This window comes from Pteropus vampyrus, unplaced genomic scaffold (assembly GCF_000151845.1).
Source record: "Pteropus vampyrus isolate Shadow unplaced genomic scaffold, Pvam_2.0 Scaffold215, whole genome shotgun sequence".
NCBI classification, from domain to species: domain Eukaryota; kingdom Metazoa; phylum Chordata; class Mammalia; order Chiroptera; family Pteropodidae; genus Pteropus; species Pteropus vampyrus.
In genome coordinates, this window is record NW_011888996.1 from 3,668,621 (window position 1) to 3,695,533 (window position 26,913).

The window sequence follows — 26,913 nt, forward strand, 5'->3', positions numbered from 1 at the left end:
GGGGGGGCAGAATAATATTTGAAGGTGAATACTTAATTTTTAATAATTTGTTTCTCAAAATATTCTTATTTTATTCTAAGATCTCTGAATAATTTAAAAAATTACAAAAGTACTTAGAAACCCGGCTACACCTGAAAATACTAAATTGCAGCAAGAGCTGTGTAGAATGTGGTTTATGAAGTTCTCTATAATGGTTTATTATATGAGTTATACCATTGTTTTCAGAAACATTGTTTTTGTTTCAAAATTAGCATAATTTAAATACAGCAAAGTTCAACAATTTTATTTATAGTTCAGTGATTTTTGACATATTTATACAGTCATGTAGTCACCAATAAAATGAAGATACCAAACATTTCTTTTCCCCCTAAAATTTCTCTCTTGTCTCATTGCAGTCAGTCTCTTTGTCTCTTCCTAGAGTGTGTCAGCTATTGGTGAGGACACTGGCTCATGGTAAAGGGTAATGCCTGTCTTGATTCCCCAGTTGTGGGGTGACTAGGGGATGACTGGTTTCTTGTTAGCTAGTAACCCACTGTTCCTTGCTTTGTTGTTTCATCCTTTACTGAAACCCATCATGTGAATGATTCTCTTCACTAGGGCTTCTGGGATTTCTCTAGCCCACAGGACTGCCAGAGACTGAGACACATAGCATTTTCAGAGGCATAATAAAGGATGTTGTAACTAGATTTTATATACATACATTCGCATATTTTCATTCCAGTTCATTGAGTATCTTCTGCTTTGGTAATTTTTTAAAAAGATAGTTTAAAAACATTAATAAAAATAGGAAAATAGAAATAGAATTTTAACATGTGAGATATAATAGGATTCTAATGTATTTTGTGATAACAAATTAGTAGTCTAATTCATAAGATTAACTTACAATTCTTTAAAAACTTATTTTACTCTTGGTTTATGTATTAAATTTATTTATAGCTTTGTATTTGTATCAGGTGAAAATTTTGACCTAAATTGCATTTGAACTCTGAAATACCAGTTTGTTTGTACATATCAGAAAGGGTAATTTTATTATATAAGTCATATATATATATTTATATTTCTTTTTGGAAATTGAGAAATATAGAATAGAAATGAATATGGCCTTTATTCCAATTAAGGATGTTTTCCTACAAATGTCATTGATTTTTCTGTGAATTTGTCTTGATTGCATGATTTTTAATAACGTTATAAAATTTTAAAGAAATAATTTCTTGTAAGTAATAATTATATGAATAATTGTCCAGAGTTTTAAATTTAACAATTAACATAATTGGTTCTGAAAATGTTTTCAACAGATGTTTTGTTTGTTTCTTAGTACTTAAAAGTCTCCGATTGTGCTGGTTTAAGATTTAGTTTGGTTACGTTCAACACATTGCCACATTGTAGGTAAAAATACTCAATCATTAAATTATAAATATTGTCAATCATTTTATTAGTAATCCTTTTATATTTTACTTATAAAATTCATTAATTTTTTAGAATATTAATGCATTATTGTTTGAATAATTCCCTGGAAGGACTGACCAATTTTTAAATATGTTAATAAACCTACCAAATTTTGTTTTTTGACATGTTTTGACATGTTTTGTAGTATGTTTAAATAAATGACCAGTTGAAAAAATACTCACTTTTATATTTCTTAAAAGAGTATGCATGTGTTTGGAATTAAAAAGATACAAAAAACAAAAATATAGGTAAATAGTATCAGTTAGACTTTACCTTTGATTATTTTAGTAAGGGCACAAAGAGCATGTGACACGTGTTAACAACTAGAGTTGGTGCAATGAGAAAAGAAGGTTTTCTTTGATTTTGCTTTTGGAAAATTTGATATTTTCCACATGCAATTTTATGACCATTTGAATGTGAAGTTATATAGGCAAATATGATCCATCTATTTCCCTTGTGAAAAGTTTTAAATTTAGTAAAATTGTTTGTTTAGTGGTACCCAAATGAACACTTATAATTTATTCTTAGATTATTGTCTTTAAATTTGATTTAGATAATGGAAAACATTATTACAGACTTATATCTGTTTCTATAAGAAGAATTATGCTAGCTTCTTCTCGGTATTTGGTTTTGTCTATGCACAACAGCAGGAGAATATTATCCTGTGACAACATTTTATTCTAGTGACAGTATCTTTTAAATATGTCTGGGTTTCATTATTTTTTGAGAACTGAAACTTAAGAGTATATTTAAAAGAATTCTAAGTTATTAGTATAACCAAGGGAAATGTCTTGGTTAGAAATTACCAAATTTAGTCTGTTTTTTTTTTTTTAATCGTTGCCTCTCATTTATTTCTTAGAAGTGTTTGATGATTTCATCTCTTTAATATATTAACTTGAAATTTAGGAACAAATGATCATTGGAGTTCCCATTTTCAAATGATCATACAGTACATATTTAGTAGCAGAGGAAAATCTCTAAGAACAGCATTATAATTCTCTTGTATAGCATTTTGTACTTAATTAGTTCTAGTATGTACAGGGATTTATTTGAAACTTGCAACTGACCTTTGGAATAAACAAAGGTATTGTGATCTCTATTTTATATGAGTAGAAATGGAAGATGAGAGAAGGCGATATAATAGATCTAGAGGAATTGTTGGTAGAGCCTTTAATAGCACGTTGGTAACTTATTAACAAGATCTCGATAATAACTTTGTATTCATTTTGATTTATAAGTTAAAATATTTCTAGTTTACTAGATGAAGTTTAGGATTTTTCAAGTTTCAGCTGATTATTGAGTCATTTATTTGTTTTAAAAATACCTTTTTGGCATCTATCATGTCAAAATTGTTGTGTCGTAGGCCTTGGAGTCCCAGTATGAATAAGATGTATTTGCTTTTTCTTTCTTGATCCTCTTAAATATTTAGAGAGATTTTTTTTAATTACCAGCTAACTCATATGTCTGCAAGCCAGGTTTGTTTGATTGGTTTGTTTTTGGAAGATAGTTCTAATTATATCCTTCCCCTCCCTAAAATACTTTGCTTCTCATAGCTTTTACTGTGAAGATTAAAATCTTTAAAATGTTCTGTGATGCCCTCCAGATCTGGCCCCTTCTTGGCTGTCTAGAATCATCTGAGCATCTTCCTCTCTAACCTCTCCAACCTTCTTGCCCTTTTTAAGTTTATCTTCTTTCAGCCAAGTCTTTCACTGTATTTTTTCACTAGTCCACAACCTAAATAATCTTTACTCACCCCTCAGATATTGGTCCAGTTGATACTTTCTCTGACTAGGGCACATTGCCTAATAATTCATGGGATATCATTCTTGTTTTTCATAGTACTTTTCGTAGAAGTGATTTTACACTAGCTTGTGATTATTTAATAGCTTTTCTCATTTTTTTTTTTTTTAAATTTATGCTCCATAAGGAACATCTCTTTTCCCTCTGACAGACACTTCAAAATCCTGAACCTGCGGTAGGCACAAGTGAGTGTTTATTGATGTGTAGCTGGTAATTTCTTAAGTGATGTCAGTGTTTTTTGGTTGTCTGATTGATTTAGATTGTATGCTTTTTTGACAACCAAGTTCGTCTCATCTTTACTTATATCATACATGTAAAATTGCTCTTGGCCAAAGCAAAAGCATTGACTTTAATTACTGAAATTGAACTAAAATTTTAGTGATTTTCCTAATCAGAATTTTAAGATTATATTTGAATGTTATTCATTACATATATAAAATATATTGCATAAACGCATGTTCTTTCTCTTTTTACCTGAGTAGTTAAGCATTTTTACTTAGGTAGATGAATCAACTATCTGTATCAAATAACTTGTCTAGGAGATGTTGAGATTAATGAAGAGACAACATTTGCTCCTTTTGTTATTTTGTTTGATTGCTACCACCCATAGCTCATTGTAAGATTTTGTACTTCATATATTATAATAATCAAGCATTCATTATATTTTTATTTAAGAGACAAGTTTTACCTCTCATTTTCTTTGTCCGTCTGTTATCTAACATTTCAAATGATATTTCAGAAATTTAGAAACATGGTTAAATATTTTTATCTAATTTGTATTAAATAAAATACAAATTATGTAATTTGTATTTTACAGCCATTTGCAAATACTAAAAAATCATTGTATTTAAAAACTATAATAGTACTGGTGGGGATATTGAGAGAAGGGTACTCTGATATACTGCTGATGAATGTGAAACTTGATTCGAACAGCATAATATCAAGCATGCATTAAAAAGAGCAATGTAGAAGTATATATACTGATGTCAAAAGATCTTGATGATCTCTAAGGTAATGTTTAGTCATCAAAGGAAGCTGTAGACTTATGCTCACACACATATATACATTAAAATTATACACGCGTATCAATGAATGCATAAAATCAATAGACAATCTGTAGGTGTGTATGCTAAACTCAGAAAGTGGCTACTTACCTATGAGGAGTGGAGTGGATCAGAAGGAGGAAAGAGGAGCTAATTTAACCTTTCATTTTACCAACCATTTAATTAAAAATTTTTTCTTTTCATTTAAGTATTGATGTGTAAGTTAAAGGGTCATTGTATACAGAACTAAATCCGAATTTCTTAGTTTTTTAAACTGCTTTCATTTCCAAGTTGAGTTAGTGAAGTTTTATACTCATTTTATTTTGGAGAAAGTGATCTAATCTTATTTTACTGTACAGGATGTGAGTAATAACAAAAATACATTTTTGGAACCAATTTGTAGCTTCAAACTTTGCATTTGGGGATTCTGTATAAATCTTTAGATCCAGCTGTTGCTGAAGATATTCTTTCAGTTGCTATGAGGTGTGTTGATTTTAAAAGAATGGATGGCTGTTCTTCAAGTTTATGTATGGCAAAAAATTTTATGGTATTCCTGTGAGCATGAGTGGATTGCATAAGTTAATTCCTTTGCATCGATTAGTAGAACCACTTCGACATTTTTTATTTAAAATTTTGCAGGAAGAATTTTCTTTATAGAAATGCTGTATCAGTCCAAAATTTCACCAGCTATGTATAGTAATTTGTCAGCAGATGGTAGAAACAGTCTTTTAAAGTATTTGTTAATTAGGGCATATTCATTTTCAGTCTTTGCTACTATACAATCAAGACCTACTTGTTTCTATTTCCTTAAATTTATTCTGGAGTTTGTCCAAGTTTAGTTTTAATGAGTTGTTTATCCCACTAGTTACATTAGGATTTATTTTTCCCTAGAGAGTAATGTTTGAATTGATAGTTTTTAAACCTATTCTGTAAAATGAACATATGTTCAGACTAGGATTTAGGGATATGTGAAACAGCCATTTGTTAAAAAAATTATTTTCACCAACTTAACTGTTAAAATGTAGGTTTAATGATATTTCAAAAAAAATTAGGTAAATTCAGAAGTTGTTATATACGTTTAATATGAATTTTATTGAGCTGTTTTATTTTAAACAAAGTTTAAATAAATTTGTAGTGGCATAAATCACAAGGAAAATTATACTTTTATTGTGCATTTTCATTGACATTTTAATGAGCCCCCCAAATAGCTTTAAAAATGTGTAAAAGCTATTGATTTGTTTAAAAATTTCTGAAGCAAATATGGTATAATGTTATGGTTTAATGGATTGAGTTCATGAAATGGATATATGGGTATTTATTTTCCATACTTGTTAACCTGTTAGAAATATTTCAAAATAAAAACAAAATTTTTTTGTTTTTGTCAATTTTCAAAATTGACAAAAACAAAAAAAGGAAAAAATCCTCTCTTCATTGATATTGTTACACTAACAGGTACATTGTATAAGCTACCATATATTGCCAAATCATTTTAAAATAGTTTATTTTAGGTCAAATGCTACTGGAATACTTAACAGATGTATAATAAAATGTAATTTTATTTGTAGTTGGTTACAGCTGGAAAATAAACCACAAAAACATGTCCTACGTGTATGATATAACTTGTTTATTATTGAATTCTGGCTTTCTTACAAAGTGAATTATTTCTTTTGATGTTAAATTAAATTGAATCTGAAGGAATTGCCCCCCTACCCTTGGGCATTATTAAAAAGTAGAATAAATTAATCTTTTAAAATTTGCATATGTTTAAGTTTTTATTTAAGTCTGTGTTATCCATTTGGGAACTATTTTATGTGACATGATGGCTTGAAAGTTAGCGTACCATACACAGTAGCTGAATTTGTTATGAAAAAGTAAAGACCTACTTGTAAAAAGAATCTTGACTATAATTTTGCCTTAAAAATAAATACTGCTGTAGTTATAAGAACATAGCTCTCGCTTCACCATAGAACTTCTTAAATACCACAGAGTGTCTGGCTGAAGCTGGAGTGGCTAGATTAATTGTACCTTTTTATATTGTAGATGTTTCAAATATCTGTTTTCCTTACTTAGTATCACTACTATTAAACTTTTTTGTTGTTGTTAGGTTTTAAACAGAAATTTGAGGGCATAATAGAGAGAACTACCTCTCAATTTTTAAACCCTTAAAAGAAAATGACTTTCAAAATGGCTGCCAAGTTGGAAAAGCAAAAGAAACCAGTGATGATGAAATATAAATTTGTGAATTGGATCCTATTTGTTTTTCCTACTGTCTCTTGATTTTTACTATTTTACCTGTTTGGTTTAAAGAATCTTTTATTCAGTGCATATTTCTTTCTTTCTTTTTCTTTTTTTTTTATTATAGCCATCCTAGTGAGTATAAAAATAGCATCTCACTGTGGGTTTGATTTTAATTTCTCTAATGATATTGAGTATTTTTTCATGCGCATATTGGCCATTTCTGTCTTCTTTGGAGAAATGTCTGTCATCTTCTAGTTTATTTTTTAATGTTTGTCTTTTTGCTGTTGAGTTGTGGGAGTTCTTTGCAAATTCTGGACACTAGACCCTTATTAGATATATAATTTGCAAATATTATCTCCCATTCTGTATATTGTCATTTTACTTTCTGGATGGTATCCTTTGATATAAAAGTTTTTAATTTCGATGAAGTCCAATTTATCTGTTTTTCCCTTTTGTCGGTTTTGCTTTTGGAATCACATTTAAAAAACATTCTTAATTCAAGATTATGGCGATTTACACTTGTGTTTTCTTCTAAAATTTTATAGATTCAGCTGTTTGATCAGTTTGCAGTTAGTTTTGATAGATGGTGTGAAGGAGATGTCCAGCTTCATTCTTTTGTCTTTGGATATCTAGTTGTTCCAAAACCGTTTGTTCAAAAGACTCTTCACTTCTCATTGATTGCTCTTGACACCCTTATGAGAAACCAGTTAATCATAAACATATGGGTTTATTTCTAGACTGTCATTTCTAGTGCACTGATTTGTATGTCTATCCTTGTGCCAGTGTGACACTTTTCTGATTACTGTATCTTTGTATTAAGTTTTGAAATTAGGGAATATGAGTCTTCCAACTTCGTTGTTTTTTCAAGATTGTTTTGCCTCTTGAGGTCCCTTGAAAGTCTGTGTGAATTTTAAGATATTTATTCTTTCATTCAAAATAGCTGAGATTTTGATAGGTATTGTATGGAATCTATAGAGCGATTTGGTGAGTATTGCTATCTTAACAATATTAAAATTTTTAATGCATAAACATAGGGTGTCTTACCATTATTTAGATCCCTTCTTTAATATCTTTCAACATTGCTTTGTGGTTTTCCTTATAAGTCTTGCACTTCTTTGTTAAATTATTCTTAAATATTCTTTTTTTGTTATTGTAAATGGAATTTTCTTAATTTCTCTTTCAGATTATTTGTTGTGATTGTATAAAGATATAAAAGTGTTTTTTTTGTATGTGTGTGTAATTACCTTGTATCTTGCAACTTAGTCGAACTTGTTTATTAACTCTAATTGTGTGTTTTCTTTAGGGTTTTCAGTGTATAAGATTATGTCATTTGTGAGGAGTGAGTGATAGTTTTATTTTTTCCTTTGCTCTCTGAATGTCTTTCATTTTTCTTGTCTGATTTCTTGGCTGGAAACTCTACTACAATGTTGAATGGAAAGGGAAGAGCAGACATCCTTGTCTTTGTCTTTCTCTCTTAGAGAGAAAGCTTTCAGTCTTTAACCACTGTGTATGATGTTAGTTGTATGTTTTTTTATAAATCTTGTATATCATGTTGAAGAAGTTCCTTTTATTCTGTGTGTTGAGTGTTTTTACCATGAAAGAGTTGGATTTTGTCAAATGCTTTTTATGTGGCAGTTGAGATGAACAAGATCTCCCCTCCCCCAACCCTTTATTCTATAAATATGATATATTGATTTTCTTAAATTGTGAAACACTCTTTTATTTCCAGGACAAATTCCAATTGTTTAGCTGTATAATATTTTTAATATTCTTTTGAATTTGATTTACTAGTATTTTACTGAGGATTTTTGCATCTTTGTTCACAATGGATATTGGTCTTTTGTTTTTCTTATGTTGTCTTTGCCTTTGGTATCAAGATAATACTGGCCTAATAAAAGGAACAAAGAAGAGTTTCTTCCATTTTTTTGCACAAGTACAAAAGATTGGTATTTATTCTTTATTCAAATGTTTGGTAGAATTCACCAGTGATGCCTTCTGGTTCTGGACTTTTCTTTCTTGGGGGATTTCTACTTCATTTTTAAAGGATAGCTTTGTCAGATTTATAATTATTAACAATTCTTTCTTTTCGAATTTTGAATATTTCATCCCACTGCTGTGTGGCCTCCTTGGTTTCTGATGGGGAATGCCTTTGAAACTCAACCAGGCAATTGACAGCTCTGCCTTCTTTTCTTGTTGAGTAGACCCTGAAAATCAGGCAGAGTTGGAGGCTTAAGACCTTTCTCTGGCCTTTCCTCTGCAACTGCATGGTCTTGAGCATGTGTATGGCGTTCAGCAAGATGTTGGAGCTTTTCAATCTATTTATTCCTCAAAGTATCACTCCCCAGACTTTTTCCCCAAGATTTTGCTTAGTCTGTTTTTTGCTCTTTCTCTTATTCATTGTCCCAGGTAGCAAGGACTAGTGCAATACATTGACCTGTAAATGTTTTCTCTAAATACCTCTGGGTAGTTGTTGGTGACAGTTTCGAATGAAGAGAGATAAAGCAAGCTCTTTGAATTGGTTCTCTAGGCAGCCACCAGTCAAAACAAATAACCACAATTCCTTGTGGATGAGGTCTGTTTTGCTTTTTCTGTTACTGCTACTTGTCCTGGGAATGTGAGGTCTTCAGTGCCACTGCTGAGCTTGGGGGCATGGGATGTAACGCTGTTTCCACCGAGATTGAGCTGGGTTTTATTAACTTAATTTTTCATGCTGCAGGCTTTTGGTTAGTTCCCAGAGTTCTGAATTTTGACAGTTTTTGACAACTTTTTTGTTGCTTTTATGGAGGGACAAACTTTTGTTGTACCTTACTCTACCATTTTTGCTGATGTTATTTCTTTTTTGGGAGATTTTAAGTGAAGTTTCTTTCAATGAAGAAGCAAGAAATTTGATAATCCAACATAGTCAGAAACATTTATAATGCTGATATCTTCACATTTTAAAAATATTTTGTGAAATTAATTCATTTTGACGTAGTTTATGATTTCCTTAATTCATTATTGAAATATTGTAATTTCTTAAAAATTTTTGAACAAAGAGTAATATAAATTTCTCAAAAAGTAATAATCTGGATTTCTTAAGGGACCAAGTAAAACAATACAGACATTTACATAGGGAAAAAAGGAAAAAAATCACATAGAAGTTATCCACTATTCTACTCTTCCAGGAATGGCTACTATTAATAGTTCTAAAAGTATTAATCACAATGCGCAAACACATGCAGACATAGAAATGGCATTTCTTGCCATCACATGTAACCATATTATAATGCAACTATGTATCTTTTTACTCACCCATATTTCATGTTATTCTTTCATGTCAGATTTATCTACCTTCATTATTTTAATATCTGAGTAATTTTACATGAAGTCAATATACCAGAATTTATTGAACAATTAGTCATCTCAGGTTTAGTTTCTATTAAAGAATACCAGAAACACTGTCTTCGTGCAGGTATTCTTGCAGACTCATGAGGATTCCTTTCAGATGGATTCCTAGAAGATGAGTTTGGTCCTGAGTGGTTTTTTTAAACTGAGAGGTTGAAGGAATCATACATTGTTTTAAATTTGAATTTCCCTTTTTACTGGTGAGGCTTAGAGTCTTTTCATGTTAATGGGTCATTTCTGATCTCATATTCTGTAAGTTTCCTGTTTATGTGGTTGGATAATTTTTGTATTGAGATATCTTTTTTCTTTAAAGAAATTATAATTTTTTCCTGAAATGATTCATATTTATTCTTCAAGATTAAACTTAAATATAACACATGCACTTTTTCCCCCCTCAGCCTTCTTCTCAGTGTAGCTCACAGGAGCCTTTACATAACATTGTTTTAGCACTTACTATGAAGTTATAATTACTTGGTTACTTGTTTGTCTCACTTCGAATTCATTAAATATAAAAACAGTGCCCTTCTCTTCAGATCCGAGTAAATAATTATCTGTTAAGCTTTATATATTAAATGTAATTGATTTTTACTACAATTATCTGTGGTAGATTTGGCAGGAGTTATTATACATGTTTTATAAGGAATGTGAAGCTCAGAATAGTTACGTAATTTTTCCACTAAAAACATAAAACAAATAAGTGATTTAGCCAGAATTGGAACTCAGATTTTAAAAATTTCATGTTCTACATCTAGTACCTTGAATGAAAAACTTTGACAGTAAGGTAAAAGATAAGAGATTTAAAAATATAAGTAAATTCAGGAAATTGAACCCTACAAGGTCAGACTTAGATTGAATCTCAGAAGAATGGCTATATAAAGCCTATTTGTATATTTCTTATGCATAGAACCCCTAGAAAGCCAATTGAATTAGTGAATTAGGTTATCATCAAACTACTATAGCCGCAGTGACCTCCTTGTCATTGCTTGGATTTGCCAGGCCCAGTTCTACCTCAGAACCTTTACATAGACTGTCCATCTGCCTGACTCACTTACCAGGGATACCCACATAGCTGTCTCTTACTTCCTTCAACAAGTCTGTTCAAGTTTTTCGTGCAATAAGAACTATCCTTTTAATAAATTCTACCCACTTTATATGAAATTGATACCTCTTCAACAGTCTTTATTCTGTGTTCTATTTTTTCTGTTTTCGATAGCATATATCTTCTAACTTATATCATTTCTTTACTTATTGTATTTGTTGATTTTTATCTGCCTCCCTTTTCCATTAGATTGTAAGCTCTGAGGACACTGGGATTTTAATTTTTGTTCATAAATACCTTAAAATGGCTAAGATATTTCCTAAGTATATGACTGCTGTAGAGTAGGCAGTTAGTAAATATTTGCTAATTTTGTCGATATTTGAGAGAACAGCTTCAACATGAATCTTGAAGATAATAACTAGGCCTAATTTGGGATCTAAACAGTCAAAACAACAACAACATTATAGCTCATTTCCTTATAGACCTAGGAATTCTCAAGTAAAAAGCTACTTTTTACTTAGAAGGGTATTAGATTTATTAGCAAAGTGGTCCTTGGCTGCAATAACAATGGGTAGAAAAGGAGCCCGTTAACTGAAAGATGAAGTTAAAGCATTCTTGGAAACTACAAAGGTAACCAATTGGCATGAAACTTATCAGTATCTCAGCTGTATAGAGCTGTCGCTTGAAATTCCCTTTTGTTCTTCTAATGTTGAGTTGTGCACACACATTGTTTTTATTAGACTGTTATGAACGGGTTAAGGAGGATAATAGGGGAAATTTGAGAGAGGTCCTTGTATCTCCATATTACTTCATTTGACTGAATACCCATAAAATTTTTTTTTTTTTATCTTTCTTGGTATAACTTTACTAGGATCATGATTATTCTTAATTTTGCACTTGGTATGTAGATTTATGTCTTTAGGCAAGATTTCTTTTGTTAGATGTTTTTGTATACTATTTCTGTTTTGGTTTCTCTAAGAACCCTGATTATATTTTATTTATTTTTTAAATAATGTTTTAATTTTTCAGTTACAGTTGACATATTTTATTAGTTTCATGTGTACAACATAGTAATTAGGCATTTATATAACTTACGAAGTGATCACCCCGATAAATCTAGTACCTATCCGCCATCATATATAGGTATTATAATATTATTGGCTGTCTTCTTTATGCTGTACTTTACATCCCCATGACTATTTTGTAATTACCAATTTGTACTTCTTTTTTTATTTTGGTCCCCTCTTTAATCCCCCCTGACCTACTGGATGTTGTTGTCTCCCCTTAAGAACTGGATCTCTGAAGGCGGGGCATCTCTTCCCACATGCTCGCGGTGCGTGCCCAGGACCTGGAACATCCAGGGCCTGACACCCCCGGCACACCTGCGGTATGGTCCGTGGCTCAACCTGGGGTACGAACCCAGGACCTTCTGTGTATAGAGCAGACGTGCTAACGACTACACTATGGAGCCCCTTCCCCCCAATTTGTACTTCTTAATCCCTTCCCCTTTTCTACCACCTTCCCTCTGGCAAACATCAAAATTTTCTTGGTATTTATGAGTTTGCTTCTGTTTTGTTTGTTTTGTTCTTTCGATTCCACATGTAAGTGAAATCATATAGCATTTATTTTTCTCTGTCTGATTTACTCCACTCAGCATAATACTCTGTAGGTCCATTCATGTTGTTGCGGATGGCAAGATTTTATTCTATTTTATAGCTGAGTAATATTCCATTGGATATATGTACTATCTCTTCTTTATCCATTCATCCATTGGTAGACACCCAGATTGCATCCATATCTTGACTATTGTAAATAAAGCTGCAATGAACATATGGATTCACATGTCCCTTCAAAGTAGCGTTTTGGGTTTCTTCAGATAAATACCCGGAAGTGGGATTACAGGGTCCTTCCTTGTCTCTTGTTATAGCCTTTGTTTTAAAGTCTGTCTGTCTGGTATAAGTATGGCTTTCCCAGCTTTTTGTTTTGTTTTGTTTTCATTTTCATGAAGTATCTTTTTCCATCCTTTTAAGTCTCTGTGTGTCTTTCAATCTGAAGTGAGTCTCTTATAGGCAGCATATATAAAGGTCTTGTTTTCTTATCTATTCAGCCACCCTGTCTTTTGATTCAAGCACCTAATCCATTTACATTCGAAGTAATTATTGATAGATGTGTAGTTGTTGCTATTTTATTCATATTTTTGATCTTTTTTCTTTTTTTTCTTCTTCTTAAAGAAGTCTCTCCAACATTTTCTGTAATTTTGACTTGGCAGTGATAAATTCTTTTAGCTTGTTCTTATTTGGGAAGCTCTTTATCTGTTCTTTGATTCTAAATGATAGTTTTGCTGGGTAGACTAATCTTGGTTGTAGTTTCTTACTTTGCATCATTTGAATATTTCATGCCAAGCCTTTCTGGCCTGCAGAGTTTCTGTTGAGAAGTCAGCTGCCAGTCTTCTGGGCGCTCTCTTGTAGGTAACTGCTTTCCTCATGTTGCTTTTAAGATTCCCTCTTTGCCTTTAACCTCTGGCCTTTTAATTATGGTATGTCTTGGTGTGGGTCTCTTTGGGTTTATCTTGTTTGGGACTCTGTGCTTCCTGGGCTTGTATGTGTATTTCCTTCACTAGGTTAGAGAAGTTTTCCATCATTATTTCTTCAAGTAAGTTTTCGATTTCCCTCTTTTCCTTCTGGTACCCATATGATACGAGTATTCATATGCTTGATATCGTCTCAGAGGCTCCTTAAGCTATCCAAAACTTTTTTCATTCTTTTTTCTTGTTGAGATTCTGAAAGGGTGTTTTCTGCTACCTTATCTTCTAAATTGCTGATTCAGTCCTCTGCTTCATCTGGTCTACCGTTGATTCCCTCTAGTACATTCTGTGTTTTAGTTATCATATTCTTCATTTCTTACTTGTCCTTTTTTATGTTTCCTGTCTCTTTGTTGAAGTTCCCACTGAGATCATTGAGCATCCTTATAACCAATGTTTTTTACTTTGTATCTGGTAGATTGCTTATTTCTATTTTGTTTAATTCTTTTTTCTAAAAGGAGCTTTGTTCCGGTCTTTTGGGACATGTTTCTTTGTCTCCCTGTTTCAGCTGCTTCCCCGTGTTTGTTTCTGTCTATTAGGTAGAGCTGCTATGTCTCCTGATCTTAGCAGAGTGGCCTTGTGTAATAGGGTCCTGTGAGACCCAGTGGCGCAATCTCCCTGGTTGCCTGAGCCGAGTGTTCCAGGTGTGTTTCTTGTATGGGCTGGTTGTGTGTGCCTTCCTTTTGTAGATGAGCCTTAGTTGCTGTTTGTACCTCAGTTGGAGAGATTGACCCTCAGGCTGATTGGTTGTGAGGACTGGCGAATGACTATAGTGGAGAAGCTGTTGTCCAGGGACTGACTCTTCGGCTCAGGATTCTCTTTAGTAGGGCTCTGATGCCTGCCTTGTCTGCTCTTTGGGTGTGTTGTCTTTGGATGTGGCCCCAGGTGGTACCCTGGCTCAGTCTAAAGCTGGCCACAGGATGTGCTGTTCTAGGCTTCCTGAGAGGGAGTCTGCCACAGCAAGTTTCCTTGCTTGTCTGGGGGGACCTACACAGCCAAGAAATCCCTCTCAATTTTTAACTGCCACACATGGTTGTGGGATCAGCTCCTTCCACATCTCTGCCCTCCTACCAGTCTTGAGGTGGCTTCTTCTATATTGTCCTTAGTTGTAAGACTTCTGTTCATCTAGACTTCAGGTGATTTTCAATGATGGTTGTTCTATAATTTAGTTGTAATTTTGATATAGTTGTGATAGGAGACAAACATAGTGTTTACCTACCCAGCCATCTTGACTGGAAATCTAACCATTGATTATATTTTAGATTGTCATTTTCTGTCTTTTAAATCAGTGACCTTTTTAAAAATCATAAGTTTTCTAAAATTGCATTTTATGTGACTTTCTGACTGCATTTTGAGTTATTTTTTAATTTCCAAATATTTGAGGGTTTTACAAATAACTTTGTTTTATTCATTTGTTTAAATTCTGTTGTGATCAGCACATACACTCTGTATGATTTCTGTTAATTTTATTAAAACTTGTTTTTATGGCCCAGAATGTAGTCATCTTTGATGAATATGTATATTTTGCTGTTTTTGAGAGGCCTGTCCTGCAAATGTCATTTAGGCAATTACTGAGAGAAATGTGTTGAAATCTCCGGTTTTTTAATTTGTCTACTTTTTTATTCAGTTCTGCTTTCTTTTGATTTATGTATTTTGAAGGTATGTCTATAGTACATACAAACCTACTTAACCCTTTTATCACAATGAAATGCCTCTCTTCATCCCTGGTAGTATTTCTTGTTCTGAAATCTACTTTGTACAATATTAACATAACTCTTTTTTAAATTAGACTTACAAGGTATATTTTTTACATCCTTTACACCTATTTTTTAATATTTAAAGTGGGTTGGGTCTTGATTTTTTAAAATATTATCTGATAACCTCTCTTTAATTGATATGCTTAGAATTTTGACATTTAATATAATTGTTTATTGTTTGAGTTTGGCTTTCATCTTGTTTGTTTTCTAATTGTTCCACATATTTCTTGTTCCTTTCTTTTTTCCTAACTTGTTTTGGATTGAATATTTCTTATGATTTCATTTCTTCTCCACTATTACATTTATTAACTCTAGTTTTTTTGTTTTATGGCTTTAGTTCTAAAGTTTAGTTTACGTTTTTTACTTATCACAGCTCCCTTCAATTAATATTATACCACTTCACACACAGAATAAGAATTTTATAGCAGTATATTTCCATTTCACCCCTCCTGTTCTTTGTTCTGTTGTTGTCATATTGTTTTATGTATATTTTGAACCCCCAAAATATTGTTAGTATTTTTTCTCTTAAACAGTTAATTTTTAAATCTCTTCTTAGGAGATATTGAGAAAGAATGCTTCTTTTTTTTTTTTTTTTTAAAGTCTTTCCATGTATTTACAACTCCAGGCTCTCTTCACATTTTTTTGTCTAGTTCCACAAAGGTTTCTATCTGGTACCACATTTTTTTTTAGCTTGAAGAATTTTCTTTAAATATTTTTATAGTGCAAGTATGCTGGTGAGAAATTCTCAGCTTTTAATCTGAAAAGCCTTTATTTTGCCTAAATTTTTAAAAGATGTCTGAATTTTGTTTCTAGGTTGACAGTTTTTCCACTTTCTTTCGTCATTTCAGTAATGTTATTTTTGTTTTCTGTTGTGCATCATTTCTGATGAGAAGTCTGCTTTCATCTTTGTTTCTTTATATGAAGTATGTTTTTCTACCTTCTGCTTTTAAGATTTTTCCTTTTAACATTGTTTTTTAAATATATCTTTTAGTAGTTTGATTATAATGTGCCTTTGGTATGGTTTTTTAAATCTCTTCTGCTTGGGGTTTGTTGAAATTCTTAGATCTTTGGGTTTATAGTTTTCTTCAAATATAGAAAAATTTTTGGCTGTTATTTCCTTAAATATTTTTCTGTTCCATTTCTCCCACTTTTCTCCTCTGTTCTGGGATTCCAGTTACACCTGCTTAAGGTTGCTTGATATTGTTCCAAAGATCATTAACGCCTTTTCCAGTTATTTCAGTTCTTTTCTTCTCTTTGATTCTCAATTTCCTTGGCCCTTCCTAAAAGACTTAGGAAATGAATCTCAGTTTTGTCAGCCAGGAAAACAAAAGTAGAGAAACATTTTTTCCTACACTTCTAGGCTCTGCATACATGAACACGAAATAATTCCCACTGGAGTCTCATGTACAGTGGCCTTAGACAATGCTGGTGAAAATCTGCATAGAATTGGTCTCTATAGCGATGGCTGGAATAAGAGGTGGGGTTGAGGAGAGGGTGGGGTGATTGAATGTACTATACTAGCATCCTATTATTTTTTTCCCCTGTTTCTTATTTTTTTTTCTACTTTATTTTTTTGGATTTCATTAAACTTCACTATCAACTTCTTGCTCACAGACATATTTAGATGTTTCTTTACTTTAAAGCATTGTTGTTTGGAACACTTAATTGTTTTCTTTTTGGCGAGGCAACCCTTGGTTGACCTTACAGATTGCAAGGACCTTGTCGGCTTACAATCCTTTATTTATTTATTTATTTTTATGCTTACAGCACCAGATCTTCTTAGGTGGTCTCCCATCCAAGTACTAACCAGGCTTGACCCTGCTTAGCTTCCGAGATCAGATGGGATCGGGCTTGTTCAGGGTAGCATGGCTGTAGACCTGGAGCATTTAATTATTTAAGGCACCTCATTCTATGACAGAATCAAATGAATAAAGCAACAATGAATTAGATATTCCAGGGCCGAGGTTCTAGAAATTACTTTTTGTTACTGTCAAATAGGAGCCTGGGTATAATGTAACTACTTCATAAGTACTTATGAAAGGAATTATAGGATGTGAATTCTGGATCATGTTGCTTGGACTCAAATTCCTACTTTTTACTTACTAGTTGTATGATATTTGATACCTTAATTTATCTTTTTGTGTCTTATTTTCCTATCTTAAAAATGAAGATAATGATAACTCTCAAAGAGTATTATGGCAGAATTCAATAAGTTACTAGATATAATATAGTTACTAGACATTTAGAACGATGCATATCCTCTTTAAGTGTTAACTAGTATTATTTTCATTGTCATATCTGATGATTAATGTTTAAAAAATAATTGCTTGAGCACAATATATGTGTATTAATGTGTGTGTATGGACATTCTAGTTTGTGTTTTTACTTTTTAGTAGTGTAAGAGTTTCTGAAGTAGTGAAGCTTAAAGTTAGTAGAATTGCACATCTATTTGATAATTCTATTTTAAAATATTTCTAATTTATGTATTTTCTTCCCTGGCATCTGAATTCATTTTATATATTGTTGCTATTTACTATATTGTGATTCTTTCTGTTTTCTTATGCAGGACCAAAAGATCTCAGATTGCTATAAGTGAAGGTATATTTGAACTTCCAAATCTCACAATTCAATCTACAAGAGCCCAGACACTTCTCTTGCAAGCAATATATGAAAGTTGGTCTCATATTGGAAATGTCAGCTCTTCAATAGTGAATGAAGCGTTGATGAATGAAGTTTTCCAAACTATAGGTAAGAGCACAATCTTCTTGACAAGTATATGGAAAATTTCTATTAATGGTGACTAATATTTTATGATTCAAATCCATATGGATAACATACTAAACTTAAATTTTGTAGTATATTTCTTGAAAGTGGGTATTTATAGTTCCTGTGTAAAATACAGGATATGAGTTAAGCCATTCAGTTTTATTCCCTGTAACCAATTTCTGGATATATTTTATATTTTCAAGAGATTATTTTTCGCCAAATCCTTGTACAGTTGACTCTTTGGCTGTACATGGGTAACTTTTGAGGGGATCAATGTGTATGTTTGAAATGATAATCTAGTCAAGAATAAAAATAGTAATATGTTTGATTATGCTGGTAAAGTGGAATAAAATTATTGATCATAATACTCTAAGAGTTGGTAAGTGAATTATCTGTTTTGTGTGAAAAAATCTTACAATGAGTGAACTACTAAAAATAAAAAATTTGCTTTGATGCCAGTATAGGAGATATCTTCATGTTGTTGTTCCCTTTACATGTAGACAAAAACCTTACAGAAATCTTGCTTTTTTTAGGTGTTTCAATTCAAAATAATTACTTTTATCAGTAACACAGGAGTAATTTTCAAAGAAGGATATATTTTTATTTACTAAGTGTAATAATGCTTAAAATTATAACAGTTTTTATCTTCTGCATTTTTCTATTAAAACTTTTTTTTTCTTTATGTGATGCTTTTGAAGATTTTAATTTCAGATCTTACTATGGGAAATATATTGTAAATTCTAAAAAATGCATTACAATTAGAGTCTTTTTATTTTGGCGAATGTAAAATTTGTAGTTGTTTGTGTCAGGTTGTAGAATTCTATAAAGAATGACAAGAGAAATGTTTTATTAGCCTAGAAGTTCTTGGGGCTTATTATGAAAGGGCTTTGAATTCTCCAAATTCTGTCTGCAAATTTTAGTTTGTGTATAAACACTTACCCCACATATTTATAAATATTTTTTGAATTGATTATTTTATTAATGTAGCGAATGATCCCTCAGACAGTCTTTTGATTTAAAATTATTTTTTCTTATATTCACACAATTACAATTAGTTTTCTTTTGGTTGATACTTGCCTGTACTCCTTTTGCATGCTTTTATTTAAAATTTGTCTGTTTTTATGCTTTAGGTATATATTTTAGAAATAGCATATAACCGAATATTTTAGATCATTTTATAATCTGCTCTTTGGTATTAAATTTAGTCTATTTATATTAGTGTGATTGTTCTTTTTTGACTTCTATTATCTTACTGTTTTGTTTCCTTTTGTACTGTTATAGCTTGGCTACTTTAAAAAAATGCTATTTTTCTCTTTCTAATTATTTGGAATTTGTATATTCCTATTGAATTATTAACTTAATAACTGATTCTGCTTTGGAAAACAATTTGGTATGTAGAGTTACTATATGACCCAGTAATTTTACTCCTAAATATATAACCAAGAATTGAAAACATATGTTTGCACAAAATCTTGTATGTGAATGTTCACAACATTATTCTTTTTTCTTTTTTTGTGTGTTTATTTTTAAAATAAATTCATATATTTAAGGTGTGCAACATGGAAGTTTTGATATGCATAGTGAAATGATTACTGTAGTCAAACCAAATAACATATAGATCTCCTCACATATTTACCATTTTTTCCTGTCGTGAGAACAGTTGAAATCTACTTTTAGCAAATTTCCAGTATATAATACAGTATTATTAACTATAGTCACCATGCTACACATTAGATCTTTAGAACTTATTTATCCTACACAACTGTACCTTTGTATTGACTGACATCTTTCATTTCTCCCTACCACCTTGCTCCTGGTAACCACTGTTCTACTCTCTGCTGTGAATTTGACCTTTTTAGATTTCACATGTAAAAGAGATCAGAGTATTATTCTTAATAGTCAGAAGGTGGAAACAACACAAATGTCTCTTAACTGATGAATGGATAAACAGAATGTTTTATATCTGTACAATGGAATATTATTCAGACGTTAAAAAGAATGAAGTATTGATAAATGCTATAATATTGATGAACCTTGAAAACAGTATGCTAAGTGGAAGCAGCCAGATGCAAAAGGTCACACACTGTGATTCCATTTATATGAAATGCTTAGAATAGGCAAATCCATAGGGACAGAAAGTAGATTAATGGTTGCCAGAGTGTGGGGAGGAGGAGGAATGAGGAATGACAATTAATGGGGCATGAGTTTCTTTGGGGGTAATAAAAACGTTCTGGAGTTAGAGGTGATGTTTTCATGCTTGTGAATATGCTAATTTCCACTTAATTGTATACTTTAAAAGGATGAATTTTATGTTAGATGAATTTCTCATTCAAAAAACTTTTTAAATTGATTAATATGAAAGTAGACTAGTTATGTGCTGTGGTCTGAATGTTTGTGTCTCCCCAAAATTCACATGCTGGGATTCTAGTGCTCATGGTAATGGTCTTAGGGGCGTTTGGGAGGTGATTAGATTATGAGAGTGAAGTCCTCATTAAAAAGATTAATATCCTAATAAGAGGCTAGAAAATTTCTTTCCACTTTATACCATGTGAGACACAATGAGAAGTCAGCAGTCTGCAACCCGGAAGAGGTTCTCACCAGAACCTGACCCTGTTGGCACCCTGATCTTTGACTTCCAGCTACCAGAACTGTGAGAAATAAATTTCTGTTGTTTATAAGCTACTCATTTTGTGGTATTTTGTTACAGCTGCCCAAATGGACTAAGACATTATGTAATTGCTATTCATACAGCCATTATTTTATGTGGGGTTACTTACTATGTAAAAATCTTTTCTTTTAGGTACTTACACTTAAGGTCTATAGTGAGGCTTTTATTGACAAGAACATCATTATGAAATTATCTAATTTATTTTTGTTTATTTGTTAAACTTATGTTTCCTGTGATCTCTCCAGAGTTTTTTTGGTTTATTGTCTCACAATTTTAATCTACCTTTTTTTATTTAAAAATTTTTGTTTTTGTCTACTGGCTTAGATAGCCCCAAAATTTATATTAATAAGCAGGTGGTGGTGTTAATTATTTTTATAATTTTTTTCCTCACCAAACTAATTTCCTATTTCTTTCTCTAGATTTATCAAATGGATTGTGCTATGAAAAAAAATTTATTCTGGAAAGATACTGTCCTAACAGAACGTAGTCACAGGTATTAAAAAATGAATCAGACAAATAACCACAGATTATGTGATTCCTAATCTGATATTTTATCATTGAGAAACCTAAAATTAGTGGAACTAATTTTTGCAGATTAGGTGAATTGAAGAAAATGGAATGATGTTAGGATGTTTCACCTCTTTGTCAAGGAATTTTATTTTTATTAAATAAAGCAACTATAAAATTTATAATAGATGAAATAAAAGGATCAGCTAAAATAATTTCGAAAAGCCAGATTTCCAGATGCCCAGTTTCTAATGTCTTTTTTTGCTCTCCCAAAGACTTATTCTGTTCATTTTATTTTTAGTAGAGTGCTTTTAGTATTGTGTCTCCAAAATTTTTATCTTAAGATGTAGGAAGTATATATTTAAAGCATAATGTTTTAGCATTTTATTATCTTGCATCTGTGGGCTGCCAGTAGACAATACTCAGCACTGTTAAATTTTGTTTAATATATTTGGTTTCAGAATGTGATCCTTTGCTTTACATTATAGCTAGTTCTCATTTACTACATTAATGAAGTTATTATGCAGGCTCTGTACATTCTTGGATCTTTCAGAGTTATATTCTGATAATGTGTCTGAGAAGAACCATTATTCTTCTATTCTACAGTTGACTGTAAGCCACGCACTTCTCTTTAATGTTCCTGCCTCACCTTCTATCATAATTTTGTGCCTCTAGCCTGCCTTCTTACTTCTTGTTGTCTTATTATTGGTTGTCGCTAACACAGTGTCCATTTTTCTCTTATCCTTCGCCTTAGTGGATTTTCCCTTTATCTTTATTGAACATAATTTGATTTGATAATCTCATACATTATCCTCTTTTCTTTGATAGCTAGTTCTTTAACAGAAGTCAAAACCAGTCTTTTCCTTTAGATTTGACACTAATAGTCTCTTTGGCCTTCAAAAAAATTACATTATTTTCCAAATTCATGCCTTTGCCCAAGTTTCCCTCCTTCCCCATGCCAGAAATGTTTTACCTTTGTTTCTCTCCTACTTCCTATTCTTTCTATCTGATCTATTTTTCTTCTTAAAATAGCTTTATTGAGATGAAACTCACATACCATACATTCACCTGTTTTAGCTACACAGTATTAAGCTTGTAGTGTATTCAGAGTTCTGTATCAGTCACCACAATCAATTTTAGAAATAATTCATTATTCCAAAAAGAAGTCCCACATTCTTTAGCCATCACTGCCTAAGTCTCCTATCCCCCTGCCCTAGGCATACATTTGCTTTTTGTCTTTATGAATTTGCCTGTTCTGGACATTAAAATATAGTCTTTGTGACCAAATTATTTCACTTATAGCAGACTATTTTCGAAGTTCATCCATTTTGTAATATGTATTAGTACTTCACTTTTTATTGTTGAGTAACATTCCATTGTATGTATATTTCACATTTTGCTCATCCATTAATCACTTCTACTTTTGACAGTTATAAATAATGCTGCTATGAACATTTCTGTACAAGTTTTGGAGTGGAATATACTCATATTTCTCTTGGATATATATCTGTGTGTAGAACTGTGGGATCATATGGTAACTCTATATTTAACCTTTTGAGGAATTGCCAGACTGTTTTCCAAAGCAGTTGTACTGTTATATATTCTCACCTGCAGTATATGAGGGTTCCAATTTTCCCACATCCTCACCATACTTCTTTTATCTGTCTTTTTGATTTTAGCCATCTGGATGTGAAGTTGTGTCTCATTGTAGTTCTGATTTGCATTTCCCTCATGGCTAATGATGTTGAGCATCTTTTCCTGTGTTTATTGGTTATTTATATGTCTTCTGTGGAAAATGTCTGTTTAAGTCCTTTAAACAGTTTTTAAAAATTAAATTTATTGGAGTGACATTGGTTAATAAAGTTATATAGGTTTCAAGTGTACAGTTCAATAATACATCATCCATATATTGCATTGTATTTACCACCTGAAGTCAAATCTCCTTTTGTCACTGTATATTTGACCCCCTTTATCCTTATCTTCTTTCCCACCTTCCCCATCTCCTTCTGGTAATGACTGAACAGTTGTCTGTGTCTGTGAGTTTTGTTTGTTGCTTTCTGTTTCACATATGAATGAAATCATAGGATTCTTAACTTTTTCTGTCTGAATTATTTCACTTATGATAATTTCAAAATCCATCCATGTTGTCATAAATGGCAATATTTCATCTTTTCTGTGGCCGAGTAATATTTTATTGTATATATGTACCACATCTTCTTTATCCAGATAATCATCTATTGAAAGACACTCTTGTTGTTTCCATATCTTGGCCACTATGAATAATGCTGCAATGAACATTGGGGTATATATATCTTTATGGATAAACATTTTCAAATTTTTTTGGGTAGATACCCAGAAGAGGGATTGCTGGGACATATGATAATTCTCTTCCTAATAGAAAAAAATTAAGAGTAGTAGTACTTTTATTCATTTTTATTTGGCCTGTTTATCCTTTTATTATGAGTTGTGAGAATTCGTTATTGTAAATGTAAGCCCTTATCAGATAAATGGTTTATAAACATTTTCTGCAATTCGTGAGTTGTCTTTCACTTTCCTGATGGTCACCTTCTGCCTAACTTTTTCCTCTATTGGAGCCTCAAGTACATCTTTACATTGGACCTTGTTATCATTTAAAAATGGTTTGTTTCTTTTTTTGTTGTTAATCCTACTTCTTGATCAGACTTTTTTATATCACAAAATCCTTTCTGCTCTTATTATGCAGCTTAATTCCCAAGGCCAACACTTACAGTGATGCTGACATTTTAGATTAATTTCTTCCTTTTTCTTTTTATCTTTGCTTTCTCCATGACTGTTCTGCAACATGTTCTGCTTGCTTGCAATAAGAAATTTTTATATGTATTAAATCTACTACCACAAAAACAACACTGTACTGTTTGAACTGAACTTTTACTCTTTTTTGGCATTTTTAGGAAAAATTATTTATAATTATTTCTATTTTCTGTTTCATTAATTGCAAACTGTGACTTATTACTGGGGTTTGAAATCAACTTTGTTGGTTACTACTCAATTTGAGAAGAATAAAATAGGATCAAATGGAATGCATGTAATATAGTAAGAGAATTATTATATTTATAATAATGTTTATTATATTTATAAACATGAAAGGTGGACATTATTAGTAAATACAATTACTGTTGTAATTTTTTTCTTGGTGATAGTAGGTATTAAAATTCTGTGTAAACGCTTCTTAGAATTTGAGTTTTGGGAAATGAGAGGACATGAGTAAGAAATTCCTGAATAACAAAAAGAGAAAATCTAGTATCTTTCCAAAGAAAGAAGTAAAATAATATGATAATAAATAATGACATTCTTTTCAAAATTTAAAATTTCTAAGCAAGAAAATGCAGCAAGTAATATCTTGTTTTATTGCGCCCAACTTTATTGTGCTCCACAGATACTGCATTTTTTTACATATTGAATGTTTGTGGCAACCCTGTGTCAAGCAAGTATGTCAGTGCCATTTTCCCAACGACATTTTCTCACTTTGTGTCTCTGTCATATTTTGGGAATTCTTGTAATATTTTAGACTTTTTCATTCTTATATTTGTTACGGTGATCTGTGATCAGTGATCTTTGATGTTATATTTTAATTGTTTTGGGGCATCATAAACTGCATTCATATAAGATGGCACACTTAATCGATAAGTGTTACATATGTTCTGACTGCGTGACTGACTGGCCATTCTCTGTATTTCTCCCTTTCCTCTCTAATTACAATGTTGTAATCAGGCCAATTAATAACCCTACAATGGCCTCTAAGCATTCAAGTGAATGGAAGAATTACATGTCTCTCACTTTAAATCAGAAGCTAGAGATGGTTATGCTTAGTGAGGAAGGCATATAGAAAGCCAAGACAGGCTGACAGATAGGCCTCTTATACCAATCAGCCAAGTTGTGAATGTAGAGTAAAGTGCTTGAAGGAAATTGAAAGTGCTACTTCGATGAACACAAGAATGATAAGAAAGTGACATAGCCTTATTGCTGATATGGAGAAAGTTTTAGTAGACTAGGTAGATCAAACCACCCACAACATTCCCTTAAGCCAAGTTGAATCCAGAGCAAGGCCCTAACTCTTTTCAGTTGTATGAAGGTTGTGAGAACTGCAGAAGACAAATTTGAAGCTAGCAGAAGTTGGTTCATGAGGTTTAAGGAAGGAAACCATCTCCATAAGATATAAAAGTGCAATGTGAAGCAGCCAACTGCTGATGTAAATCTGAAGCAAGTTAACTAGAAGATTTAGTTAAGATAATTAATGAAGATGGCTACGCTAAACAACACATTTTCAGCGTAGGTGAAACAGCCTTGTATTAGAAGAAGATGCCATCTAGGACTTTCATAGCTAGAGCAGGACATCTATGCTTGGCTTCAAAGAACATGCAGGCTCTCTTGTTAGGGGCTAATGCAGTTGATGACTTTAAGTTGAAGCCAAACTCATTTAGCATTCTGAAAATTCAAGGCCCGTAGGAATTATGCTAAATGTACTCTGTCTGTTCTCTCTAAATGGAACAGCAAAGCCTGGATGACAGCACATGTATTTACAACATTATTTACTGAATATTTTAAGCCCACTGTTGAGACCTCCTGCTCAGGAAAAAAGATTCCCTTTAAGATATTGCTGCTCATTGGCAATGCCCTGGTCACCCAGGAGCTCTGATGGAAATGTACAATGAGATTAATGTTGTTTTCATGCCTGCTAGCACAACATCTACTTTTTAGTTCATGGATCAAAGAGTAATTTCAACTTCCAAGTCTTATTATTTACAGTTCGTAAGGCTGTAGCTGCCATAGATAGTGATTCCTCTGATGGATCTGGCCAAAGTAAATTGAAAATATGAGAAAGAGTCACCATTCTAGATACCATTAAGAACATTCATAATTCTGGGAAGAGGTCAAAATATCGACATTAACAGGAGTTTGGAAGAAGTTGATTCTAATTCTCATGGATGACTTGGAGGGTTTCAAAACTTCAGTGGAGGCAATAACTGCAGATGTGGTGCAAAAAATAAAAGAACTAGAATTATAAGTGGAGCCTAAAAATGTGACTGAATTGCTCCAGTCTCATGAAACTTTAACAGATAAGGAGGTGCTCCTTATGTATGAGTAAAGAAAGTGGTTTTATGAGATGGAATCTACTCCTAATGAAGATGCTGTGAAGATTGTTGAAATGACAAAAATGACTTAAAACATTACATAAACTTAGTTGATAAAGCAGTGGCAGGGTTTCAGAGATTTGACTCCGATTTTGAAAAAAGTTCTTTGGATAAACTGCTATCAAACAGCATCAGATGCTACAGAGAAATCGTTTTTGAAAGGAAGTGACAATTGATGTGGCAAACTTCATTGTTGTCTTATTTTAAGAAATTGCCACAGCCACCCCAGCCTTCAGCAACCACCATCCTTGTCAGTTAGCATCCATTAACATTGAAGCAAGACCCTCCACCAGCAAAAAGATTTCAACTTGCTGAAGACTCAGATGATGGCTAGCATTGTTTAGCAATAAAATACTTTTAAATTAAGGTATGTGCATTGTTTTTTCAAAGACAGTACTATCACGCACTTAAAAGGCTACAGTATAGAGTGAACATAACTTTTATATTCTCTGGGAAATAAAAAAATTCATCTGACTTGCTTTATTATGATATTCACTTTATTGCAGTGGTTTA

General features: G+C 32.1%; 1 protein-coding gene and 1 pseudogene across 12 annotated transcripts in view; one reads left to right on the forward strand and one right to left on the reverse strand.

Annotated features, from left to right (window-relative positions):
- Window positions 1-26,913, forward strand: part of LOC105300614 (vacuolar protein sorting-associated protein 13B-like) — a 361,156-nt gene that overhangs the window by 106,689 nt on the left and 227,554 nt on the right. For 8 of the 12 annotated variants that reach the window (XR_002783438.1, XM_023538219.1, XM_023538222.1 and 5 more), the window contains one exon: window positions 17,855-18,036. Coding sequence is in view for 10 of the 12 variants with exons in the window: in XM_023538219.1 (XP_023393987.1) it covers window positions 17,855-18,036 (182 nt within the window). In the remaining 2 variants the exon portion in view is untranslated. Of the gene's footprint in view, window positions 1-17,854; window positions 18,037-21,141; window positions 21,216-22,908; window positions 22,938-26,913 lie in introns of those variants that run through there. The other 4 variants (XM_023538225.1, XM_023538224.1, XM_011372921.2 and 1 more) reach the window with 3 other exon arrangements.
- LOC111747242 lies at window positions 17,047-17,165 on the reverse strand (annotated as a pseudogene).